The following is a 12,340-nucleotide window of genomic DNA, read 5'->3' on the forward strand; positions in this document are numbered from 1 at the left end:
AAGTTACAAAAAGTATATTTTATAAATAATTAGTTGTTTATTTTATTTCATTACAAAAAATAAATACTTAATTATATACATTATATTTGATAAAACTTTACCAAATTTTTTTGTTATTTAGACCTGAAGATGATATAAAAATAAAGAAAAAGGTATCAATATTATTAATTCATATGGTGCACAGTGTTTTAATCAAGTATTTTAATATTAAAAACAAAAAATTCAAAAATTTAATAAAATTTTTAAAAACTTGGAAAAAAAAGAAAAAATTATTTTAAGGATGAAAAATCTGATGAGCACAATCAGTTCAGTCTTACGAAAGCTATCGATTTAACTACAGAAGATATTGTATCTCGCTTAAATAAATCCACTGTGACGGATCTTGTAATTGTAAGCATGCTATTTCTTCCTCGTACAATGCCTTCACATTTCCTAGAAACATTCACCCCCATAGCAGCTGCCGGAGGACAAGCACAAAAAGAACACCTTGCACGCCTAATGGCTACTCAGATGACAAATGCTGGTGTTGGTATTGGTTTGCAGAAAGCCAAAGAGGTAAGTGAGGTGGCAAATACTGTTAAACAAACTTTTGAGTTAATTTCTATATATGTGTGTATATATGTGAACGCATATATATGTATATATGTATAAGTATTTTTACTTAAGATGGCTGCTGCTGAAGCTAGTTTAAAAAAAGAAGAATCAGATAAAATCATGCGTGAACCCAAGAGTATTCCTGTTCTTGGAAGTGAAAAAGTTTCAGATATCAAAATAAAAAATCAACCACGATCTATTAGAGGTTTTAATTAATCTAAGTCTAAAAATTATTTTTTTTTGTTTTAAACTATTAAATTTTTTTGTTTATATGTCAAGTGGAATGTTTTTAATAAACTTAACATTTGAAAGGTGAGTAGGTAGTTTTGGGGCTCTTTAATTAAAGGGAACGCAAGTTACATGATAGAGAGACATAGGTGAGAGTATACTCTGATATAATCTCCACTACTTTAATCGTGGGTCACAGAAATTTTTATATTTTTAGTATTCTTTTTTGTATCACAATAAATCCTGATCACAATTTAATCCTGAACACAATAGAAATATTTAGTCCTGAACACAGTAGAAATATTTAGTCCTGAACACAATAGAAATATTTAGTTCTGGACACAATAGAAATGTTTAGTTCTGAACACAATAGAAATATTAACTTCTGAACACGATAGAAATATTTAGTTCTGAACACAATAGAAAATTTTAGTCCTGAACACAATAGGAACATTTAGTTCCAAACACAATAGAAATATTTAGTCCTGATCCACTAAACAAGTTAGTGCCAGGATTGTAAAAAGGTTGCGATTATGAAAAAAAGTAAAGGGAGTTGTAAAGAATTGCTTTACTCTTCTAAAATGTCATTTTTAAATAAGAAAATGGCGTTATGGAACCACATGTGTGGAATCACAGTCATTAAACCTAAATAAAAAAAGCTTAAAAAGTATAGTTATAAATTAAATTCAAGTCAAGCAAGTTGTTTTATGAATAATTGTAATAAATAAGTTAAATTAAATTATAGTTATTTTCTTTGTGTTATTAGTTTGTATTATTTATTTGTGTTCTTTGTTTGTTCTGATCAATGTTTATTTTAACTAAATAGATATTGCAGCTGATCTCAAGTCAGGGTCAAAACTTGATGTTAGTGGAGCTCGTCTGCGAAAAATAAAACCATTTCGGCTTCAAGATGTGGTTCAGGTTTTAAGCAGTGAGGATAGAAATAAAATGCTTGTAGCAGCTTACAAGCGAATTCTTCAATCCGATAGTAAGTTTGTTCTAATTTTTTTTAAAAGTAATACATTAACAAAAAAATAATTCTGAAGAAATCAAATTTTTCTACTCAAGTATATTTATGTGTCTTGTATTCATTTTGTATTGTTTTTCTGAAGTTACTATTGCTCTTTACTACACTATATTAATACTTGGAGTTAATAGCACTCTACACTATACTGTTCTTCTGCAGTTAATAGCACTCTACACTATACTGTTCTTCTGCAGTTAATAGCACTCTACACTATACTATTCTTCTGCAGTTAATTGCACTCTACACCATAGTGTTCTATATTGTAATTCTGCAGCTACTAGGTCAATACAATACTGTACTACTATATTTGCAGTATACTAGACTAATATTCTGTAATATATTGTACTACTATAGCTAGTACTGTTTTATATAAATAAATTAATATTTTGTTTTTTTGTTTTTTTCACTTTACTAATAGTTCTGCATATATTTCTAAAGTTTATAATTTTTAGGTATATACTTTGAAATGTTTTCATTATAACATGCATCATATAAAAATGCTGAAAAAAATTTTTAATACTATAAATATATATTAATTATTTATAGATTTTAAACATTTGTTCAAAAAGATAAAATGTTAAGATTTTAAATTTTTTAGTTTTGGTGTTTTTTATTTTATATATATATATATTAAATTATATATATATATATATATTCATATATATATATGTAATTTTAAGTTTTATATGTTACATATATGTAAGTATTTTTTTTTAGAACAGGCAGTTGTCTCAGGATGCACAGTGGTAAGTTGAATTAATACTTTAAATCAAAAACTATATATAAAAATTAAGTTTAGTATATTGAATTAGAATATTAATTTTTTTTAAATATAAAATTTTTTTTGTCAATTTATAGGAAAGAAATAAAATTCTTGTTGGGCTAGCGATGCAGTTTTATGGCGAATTAACTGATAGTAAGTATATGTAATTAAAAATAACATGATATTTTTTATTCCTGACATATTTTGTAAATTCATTCTTACATTTTCAAAAGACTTTTCAAAAGATTTTACAGAGACATATTACAACAAAAATATACATAATAAACCAATAAAAATGATCACAAAAATGGTTCAGTAAATAACCAATCAATATAGCTAAAATCTTAATTAACTGGCAGTTTAATTAATTAGATAAGTTAATAATGAGGCATTTGTTTATCAAGAGAGGGATTTTCCTGTTTATTTCCCATTTCCATGCGTAGCTCTTCTTTTACTTTTAATTTATGTTTGGTTGTCATTAGCTGTATCCAAAACCTCAAAAGAAAATTTTTTTCAATTAATTGATGTATTTAAATGTTTATAAACATTTTTTTATCAGTTTTAAGGTTATCAAATGTCTAGAGCTTTCTCCGATATAACTGGCATTACAGCCGGTGCAAGAAAATTTGTAATCAACATCGATCTGATGTAAAAGATGATGTTCCTGATCATTTTTTGACTGGACAAGTTCAATTTTGCATAACTTGAGTAAATTCTAATATTTGAAATCTTGAAATATCTTATATTTAAGCTATTAACAAAGTTTGAAACAGATGGATTCCTTTTCATACTAATATATATCTTAAAAGGCCATTTAGTTTTCTTTATCTTTTTTCATTGTTAATTTCAAATGTTTATGTTTTTTTATTAAGTTAAAAAGTTTATAAGCTTCATATCATTATTACTCTATGTTCATATCATTATTACTCTATTACTATGTTGAGTTAAAAAAAATATTAAATGTTTAAATATATTTTTAGTTGTTGATTTTTTAAACTATTGTTTATTAATAAATTACAAATAATGAATTTTTTTTTGTTGTGGCGTGAAATTTTGATGTTAAAATAATGAAATTTTTTACAACAGATTTTTGTTTTCCTTTAAATCTTTTAAAGAATAATTTTTTATATCTAGTACTTATTCATTTTGTAATGGAAGATTTTCGAACACGAATTGATCTTGGAATATTATGGCTGTACCAAGAGTATATAAATACCGAGACTCAGACACCAGGTCAATCTCGGGAACAAAACTCAAGATACGCTCTTTGCCTAAGAAATCTTATAGAGGGGATGAAGAAACATTTAGAGCCAAGAGATAAGTATGATAATTTAATAACTTTTTATAGAACTTGTAATGTTATCCTTGTGATGATATCTATAAATGGAATTGTTTAATACAAGTATTTAGTTAACTAAAATGATACATCTTTTAATAGACTGTTTACAAGATTTATTTTGGAAGCTCCTTGTCTCCCAGATGGCGTTAGAAGAATTATAAAAGACTGTTGCATGGATCCAGTAAGATCTAATAATAGTTTTGATTAAAAAAATGATTATCATAAATATACTTAAAGCAATTAAAATTTAAGTAAATAAATTTTTGCTTCATGCACAATCAAAAAATAACAGGTTACCATTAATAGTCTGCTTTGCCACGGTTACCATCAATAGTCTGCTTTGTCATGACTGTTTTTAATGATTTTTAGTACACATTACAAGAATGTTTACATTTATGTGTAACTACGGCTACATTGTGTTTATTCTTCAAATTTTCTGGTGTTCAAATTTTCAGTGATCCCTAATCCTCTATAGACCAGTTTTTAATGGCATCTGTTTTTCAAGCTTATTGTATGATGCAATTTCAAGCATATTGGATGATACAATTAACTTTTTTTCATTCATTAGGACTTTTTGTGTGTTTTAACATTCACTATTTGTTCATTTTTTTCTGCCTCAGCATTCATGCTCTTTATATTGTTTGGATCCATTTTCAAATGTTTGAGGTAACAAGCATTGAATTTCAACAAACTTGAATTTCTTAATGCTTTACATAGTAAATTTAAGAAATAGGATCCATAAATGTTTCATATTTCTTATTTCAAACTTATTTCATAATTTTTTTTATATCTTAATATATACTTCTATTATTATGTTTAGTAGTAAATGAATCTTTTTTTTTATTATTATTTAGGATCGTTTAATGGTCGGATTTTCAACTTTAAGAGAATTAATAAGCAAAAATCCAGCGGCCTCACAAGAATGGTTGCAACTGTTGCTAGAACTAACCACTGCTGAAAGGGAACAGGTACTTAAGAAAAAAGATTATTTAAAAAAAATGTCTTTAATTATTTTTGACATTTTCAATTTATCGTAGGTACGAGTCCAAGCCATTCATTCTGCAAAAAAGCTTCACAGCAAGCCAGAATTCTCTGCTATGATTGGGGTAAATGTTATTGATTTTCTCATAATATTTTTAAGTTTTATGCCAAGCATAAGGGCTGGTATATATGGTGCTGTTATTGGTTTTGGATTAGGTATACTTTTAAGATTTGGTATACTGTCAGAGTATTGACAACCTAATGAATGAATTTAAAATTGAACTTAAGAAGAAAGGTTGGAAATTAGACAACAAAAACTAATAAAAGATGTCTCTACATTTTTCCACATAGCAATTGGATGCTATGTGGAACTTTAAAAGTAGCCTCCATGCCCTTTGGTCAACACAATTTTTAAATTGCCATGTTTTATATGTGAGTGGGGTTATCATTGGTTCAAAAGATGTTGGCATTTAATAAAATTATTGACACCAAAAAAAGCATTTTGCATTATATTTCAGCTGATATAAAAAGTGTCTATCTATCATAAGTGAAAGTCGGATGCAGATACAGACCTTTTGTAATCAATATGATAGATAAGTTCCAAACACTTAATTGTCTAATGGTTGTGACAAAATTGTGGGTAATTGTAAAATTGATAATCAAAAACAGGGTGTCTGGCAAATCATGGAAAATAGGGAAAAGTCAAGGAATTCAGATATCTGCAAAAAAAATCAGGGAATAATCAGAGAAATTGGGTTAAGTTTTGGAAAAGTCAGGAGGAAATCAAGTAAATGGCTCATCATCAAACCTACGTAATTTAATTAAGTTTTATATTGTACATGTAATATAAAATTTTATTTGGCAAATAGTTTTATAAACATATCTTAATACTTCAAATGCGGGTTGTATAATCGTTTACATTTTTGCTATTTAAGAGGTTTTTTCTAAAAGAATCCAAATCTGGTTTTTCTGAAGTTGGCTTTTAGTAACTTTAAATGAAATCAGGGAAAAAAGGTAGTTAATCAGGGAAAAATCAGGGAAATTCACCTTAAAATATTACCAGAAACCCTGTAATACCAAATCTAGTTTTAGCACTTAAACATGCTTTATTTAAATTTATTGATATTTTAAAAAATATCTTTAGGATTTTGCTTTGCACAGTTTACAACAGCTACTTCTGGAGCGTCCTCCGCTTAAAGAACTACCAAATGATAAAGAAGCGTTTGGTAAACCTTGAATTTTTCCTAGCTAATAATTTCATTTTTAACTACAGTAGCTTTAATCTTTTTTTAATATCTTGCTGCTGTTTTTATTTAGAAGTTACTTCAACAGAGTGGACTGATGATTCTATTAAAGCATACTTATACCTTTATTTAGCGTTGTTGCCTACAAACCACGTAATGTTTTTAAAGTGAGAGATTTGCTAAAAAGTTTAAAAATTTTCACTTTAATTTTTAACCTTGTGCAGCCATAAGGTTATGTTCTTTATGTGTGCAATGGATTGCACAAAAAGAAAATATTTTTTGCGTTGAGTAAAAAAATACACATTACATATGACATATTTTATATATGTTGTCACATGTTTAAAACAAAATTTAAAAAATTTAACATTATTTTTATAGTTTAGCTGATGTGTATGTGGATGCTTCTCCTGTTATAAAACGAACGATTCTCAGACATCTTGAACATCCTGTATGCATTCTTGTATTTTTTTAATTTGAAGTACATGATTTTTTTAAAAGGATATTTATTTAATTCTATTTATATGCATGTACATTTAATGTATGTATGTATGTATGTATGTATGTATGTATGTATGTATGTATGTATGTATGTATGTATGTATGTATGTATGTATGTATGCATGAATGCATGTATGTATGTATGTATGTATGTATGTATGTATGTATGTATGTATGTATGTATGTATGTATGTATGTATATATGTATATACAATTATTTAGTCTCAAAAAAAATTTCTTTAACAGTTATTAATTAGCTTATAATTTATTGTCTTTTTCAATTTAACTAACATAGATTCGAGCAATTGGTATGAATTCACCTGAGTTACTTAGACTTGTGGAAAATTGCCCTACTGGGGCAGAAACTCTTGTTACCAGGATTCTTCATATTGTAACTGATAAAAGTAAATTTTAGTAATTTATTTATTACTATACAATAATTACTCAAGGAAAGAATTATACAATAAATAATCAACTTTTTTGTATTTTTTAAAAATTATTGTATTGTAATTAATTTAAATTGTTTCTACTTCGATTTTTTATTCTCCTATAAAAAATGGGGAATATCATACATATTTTGTTGCTGCAACGTTTTCTACTAAACATAGTTTTTTAATTTATCATTTTTTAATAATTTTTTTGTTTTTATTTATATTATGCTATTGAAAAATTAATAATTCAAGAAATATTAAGGACGATTTTTAAAAAAAGGCTTTTTTGTTATTTATGTTCAGGCCCTCCTACACCTGAGCTGGTCCAGAAGGTCAAAGAACTTTATCAAAAGCGTGTATCTGATGTTCGCTTCCTTATACCAGTATTGAATGGCCTAACCAAGGCTGAAGTCATCAATGTTTTGCCTCAGTTAATCTCACAGTCTCCTAATGTTGTTAAAGAAGTTTTTAACAGACTGTTGGGCTCATTTCAAAGTAAAATTCACTTTTCTTTGAAAATTGTAAACTAATTGACAAATAAAGTTTGATTTTTCCTCAGCTAGAAATTTTGTATTACTTATTTAATTTATTAGCTGAATCAGCAATTCCTTTGAACCCCCCGTTGTCTCCAGCAGAACTTCTTGTTGCTTTGCATACGATTGAATCAAATAGTGATGTTAAGGCTATCATGAAAGGTACTTTTATTTTCACAAATAAATTTTTTTTATTTTGAATGTAATACATTCATAACTTATATATTTCTTCAAATATTTAGCTATCAACATATGTTTCTGTGAAAAACAAATTTATACTCAAGAAGTTCTTGCAGTTGTTATACAACAACTTATGGAAATATCACCTATTCCTACTTTGTTTATGAGAACGGTATTATTTTTAAATAGACCATTTAATACAGTTATATTTGTAGGTAAAACATATTTTGATTTTTTAAACAAATTTGTTTTCAGTTATGTTATTATTAATTAAAACTATGATTTAATATCATGTTATGTTCATGTTATATTCACTGTTCAATTTATTTATATAATGTCCACCTAAGATTAATGGTGATTTTTCCTCTGTATTCTACATTAATTGCATTTTTAAAAGGATGAATATTTGGTCCATTTGAGATATTGATTAGTGTTGTTGACAAGTTTTTGCAAATATGGGCAGTTTTCCTACTTTTTCAAAAACTTTGTCACTCTGAATGAATTAGCCACTTTGACTTTAGACATCGTTCTTAGAACTCCCAAGAGATGGCTTCACAGGAAAATAACTTAAGGGTAGTACTAAGCTTTATTATCAGCACTCGGATTTATATCAGGAAAAATATATAGATTTTAGAAAAAAAAAATATTTTTCTTTTTAAAAAATAACAAGAAAGAACAAAACAAAACTTTACAATTAAAAGTTCTAATATTTTTCAAAGTTAGGAGTTTCAGTATTTTTTGTGACCTAGAAATTTTTCACACAATGTTAAATTAATATTTTAATTGAAAAATGAAAAGGCAAAGTGAATTTTATTTATACCAGTTTGATGTACCAATTATTAATAAAAACATGTTTGTTGAATGCTTTAAATATTGACCTTTTGATATAAAAAATGTTTAATGTGTTAAAAAGTTTATGCATAAATTTTGTTTTAGAGTTTTTTAAGTCTTAATGTTTGTTATGGATAATTTTATTATTACTAATGATAATTATTTGTTCCCCTATATATATATATATATATATATATATATATATATATATATATATATATATATATATATATATATATATATATCATATATATATATATATCATATATATATATATATATATATATATATATATATATATATATATATATATGTATATATATATGTATATATATATATATATATATATATATATATATATATATATATATATATATATATATATATATATATATATATATATATATATATATATATAAATTAGTAGAAAATCAATTATCTAACTTTTTTCACTTTACACTGTGTTTCATTAAGACTCATCAGAAGTCTTTTTATGTGATTTTCTACTAATTTATTATTGCTCTGTTCTTTTAAGAACATTGAGTTTTCTATTTTTTAGAATACATTCAAATTATTTGTGTGTATATATATATATATATATATATATATATATATATATATATATATATATATATATATATATATATATATATATATATATATATATATGTATATATATATATATTCCTAATATTCGTTTGTTTTTATTAGTTTTGATATTTATATTTTACTTTTTAATAGGTAATTCAATCTTTTGGAATGTGTCCAAGACTTGTTGGTTTTGTTATGAACATACTTTCAAAACTTATCAGTAAACAGGTTAGAACTTTATCCAAATGATTAAGTCAATTGCGCAATTCGGTTAGTCAATTGCACAACCAATTGCTTTAATTGCAAAGTTCCATTTATATTAGTCATTGTTTTACTATTTTTAAGGTTTTCAAAAATGTCATTGATGATGCCATACTAAAATAGGATAGGGGGATGGAGGGGGGGGGGGAACTGAAGCTTATGCTATTTGATAGATTATTAAAGAAAAACATTTGCAAAAAAACTCAAACAAAAAAAATATATATTTAATTTCTTTTCTTAGAAAATAATCTGGAAATAATTTAATTAGCTTGTTCATTTTTCATAACTTCTAACACATCGAGGAAATGCAGTTTTATATCTATGTGTATAAAAAAGTTTTTTAGTTGACACTGTTTTGCCAAGAAATATATATTCTTTAGAATAAATTTTTATTAATTTTTTACTCTCTATTTTATGAGTTATTGCTAAAATAAGAGTGTCATGACGTGACAAATCAATGTCACGTTGTGGCGCGCGTATTTTGAGCTATATTTGTAAAAATATAAATAAAATTATGAAAAGTTGAATTATTAAATTGGTTTGTCATAATTCAATTTTAAACACAGAAAATGTTTTTTATTTTATTTTATTTTTTTGTTATGTGGGGGTGTTCAAATAATACAAGACACTTTTTTAAGCGTTTCTACAGAACCCCCCCTTCACCTCTTTGATTTATGGCATTTTGAAAAACCCACCAAGCCACCCCCTCCCCTTCTGTCCTTACCCCTGTGTGATTTGACAAAGGCAAAAGTTTGTTTTAGTTCTGAACTTCTACATTCTATTTCGGGTAATGTTTCGCTCTTTGTTTTGATCTCAGAACAGATTTTATTTGTTTCACCTTGAGACTTTTGCTTTGGTTTGTTTGCAAATGCTTTAAAATACCCTTCATAAATAGATTAATAAAGTTGTTTCTTTTGACTATACGTTATGCTTGGATGGTACAACTCAAAATTCTTATGATGCTTTCAACCAAATTGTATGAAAAAATTTCCGAAGAACAATTTTGTTTTAAATCATAGAAATAATAGTTGGATCAGCTGTTTTAACATACAATGATGAGTTATTAGGATAAGAAAAGCAACTTAAACGTCCTAATATTTTGTTAGGAAAATATAGCAATACAGGAGTTCACAGACTTTTGACTAACTTTAAAAACTGCTGTCAAAACTGCTGTATATATATATATATATATATATATATATATATATATATATATATATATATATATATATATATATATATATATATATATATATATATATATATTTATATATATATATATATATATTTATATATATATATATGTATATGATTTTCTTAAAAGGTTTGGAAGTACCCGAAAGTGTGGCAAGGATTTGTGAAATGTTGTCAGGTGCGCACGACCTGGTTTTTTGACATGTTTTTTTTTTTTTTTTAGTTAAAAGATAACTTTAGTTTACTTAAATTCTCTTTCAAATTCAATTAAAAAAAGTTTTTTTTTTTGTAGATGACAAAGCCACAATCATATCCTGTCCTGCTTAAACTTCCACCAAATCAGTTAGAGAGTGTTTTTGAGGTATTCTTAGCATATTTTAAAAGATCTTGTGTTTTGTTTCCCTTCGGGCATTTGTTTTTGAAAGTTACGTTCTAAATGTCTTTTAAACGTTTTTTAAACGTCTTTTAAACGTTCTTTACGTAAGAATGTTTAGAAGACGTTTAAAAGACATTTAAAATACATTTAGAACGTATCTTTTAAAAACAAATGCCCGCTGGGTTGTTTTTTTTTTTATAAAAAAGTTTGTTTTCTTTAGATCAGTCCCGAAATGAAAGAACCTCTGATTAAACATATAGAAAGTCTTACTGCTAATCAGGTACAATTTCATTCACAATTATTTTTTCGTTATTACTTATTTTTATTATTGTAAATTTTTTATTATTTTTAATTTTTAATCAGAGTTTATTAATAATGCAAATTTGTTTTTTAGCGCTCCCATATTCCTAAAGCTATTCTTCAATTACTCGATATAAAAGAAATATCTGCGACAGCCGTTGATCCTTCGGCTTCTTACGCAAGTGGCGAAAAACGAAAGAGAAAAGCTGAACCTACTAAAGAAGTCTCATCTCGAGAAACTGTAAAAAGGAAAAATAAAAAAATCAACGACGAGGATTAATTATTTGGATAAAGGACTTTATTTCAAATACGCGTTGCTGAGTATTTTCAAAATATCAACAAGAAACGTTTTACTTCATGAACTCGATTTAATGTAGATCGAAAGTATCATCGAATTTATTTTGGTTGAAAGAATTCACCAAGCTTCGAGAATTTAACTGCAAATGCGTTAAATAATTCTATGAATGATACCATTTTAGGTATTCAAATCTATTTTTAGGACTGAGCATTTTAGTTCAAAACAAAATATATCACAATAACAAAAAATTATTTTAGAAATCCTTTATGGGTACGAAAGGTTTTTTAAAAAGTATTTCTGAGTTGATTCTCTTACTTGACCTAATTTAATCCCGGAACTCCTCATTTATCTTGAAACTTTGTAGCAAAAAAACAACAGACAAAATTTTTTAAATCCATATTTACTATTTTACATAAGTATTCTAGATTTAAAAATGATAATTACAATGGAACTTACAGACTATTTTATTTCAAAGATATTTTAAAGGTTCGAGATTTTAAAATTTTAACAAAAATAATGAAGATTTGACTCTGGAGCTTTTTTTGTGACTCTTTAAATGATCTGTTGATCTTTTTTTATTGGTGTATATGACATTCTTTTTTTTCATTTTGATCAATTTGTCGGGCTATTAGATATGACCATTGTACTGAGTATGATCCTTGTACTTACTC

At 26.0% G+C, this 12,340-nt stretch overlaps 1 protein-coding gene across 1 annotated transcript in view; it reads left to right on the top strand.

Moving 5' to 3' along the window:
• The window catches only part of LOC100201752 (symplekin), a 42,151-nt gene extending 30,181 nt beyond the window's left edge, over nucleotides 1-11,970 (top strand). The window contains exons 15-36 of the mRNA XM_065804880.1: nucleotides 122-152; nucleotides 280-555; nucleotides 667-799; nucleotides 1,649-1,810; nucleotides 2,567-2,595; nucleotides 2,708-2,765; nucleotides 3,747-3,933; nucleotides 4,051-4,132; nucleotides 4,806-4,919; nucleotides 4,989-5,057; nucleotides 6,077-6,158; nucleotides 6,250-6,343; nucleotides 6,555-6,624; nucleotides 6,970-7,078; nucleotides 7,409-7,600; nucleotides 7,699-7,800; nucleotides 7,881-7,990; nucleotides 9,391-9,468; nucleotides 10,826-10,873; nucleotides 10,988-11,056; nucleotides 11,292-11,351; nucleotides 11,466-11,970. Coding sequence (XP_065660952.1) covers nucleotides 122-152; nucleotides 280-555; nucleotides 667-799; nucleotides 1,649-1,810; nucleotides 2,567-2,595; nucleotides 2,708-2,765; nucleotides 3,747-3,933; nucleotides 4,051-4,132; nucleotides 4,806-4,919; nucleotides 4,989-5,057; nucleotides 6,077-6,158; nucleotides 6,250-6,343; nucleotides 6,555-6,624; nucleotides 6,970-7,078; nucleotides 7,409-7,600; nucleotides 7,699-7,800; nucleotides 7,881-7,990; nucleotides 9,391-9,468; nucleotides 10,826-10,873; nucleotides 10,988-11,056; nucleotides 11,292-11,351; nucleotides 11,466-11,651 — 2,341 coding nt within the window. The 3' untranslated portion in view covers nucleotides 11,652-11,970. The remainder of the gene's footprint in view (nucleotides 1-121; nucleotides 153-279; nucleotides 556-666; nucleotides 800-1,648; nucleotides 1,811-2,566; nucleotides 2,596-2,707; nucleotides 2,766-3,746; nucleotides 3,934-4,050; nucleotides 4,133-4,805; nucleotides 4,920-4,988; nucleotides 5,058-6,076; nucleotides 6,159-6,249; nucleotides 6,344-6,554; nucleotides 6,625-6,969; nucleotides 7,079-7,408; nucleotides 7,601-7,698; nucleotides 7,801-7,880; nucleotides 7,991-9,390; nucleotides 9,469-10,825; nucleotides 10,874-10,987; nucleotides 11,057-11,291; nucleotides 11,352-11,465) is intronic.
• The last annotated feature ends 370 nt before the right edge of the window (nucleotides 11,971-12,340 follow it).

This window comes from Hydra vulgaris, chromosome 09, assembly GCF_038396675.1.
Source record: "Hydra vulgaris chromosome 09, alternate assembly HydraT2T_AEP".
In the NCBI taxonomy this organism is placed as follows: domain Eukaryota; kingdom Metazoa; phylum Cnidaria; class Hydrozoa; order Anthoathecata; family Hydridae; genus Hydra; species Hydra vulgaris.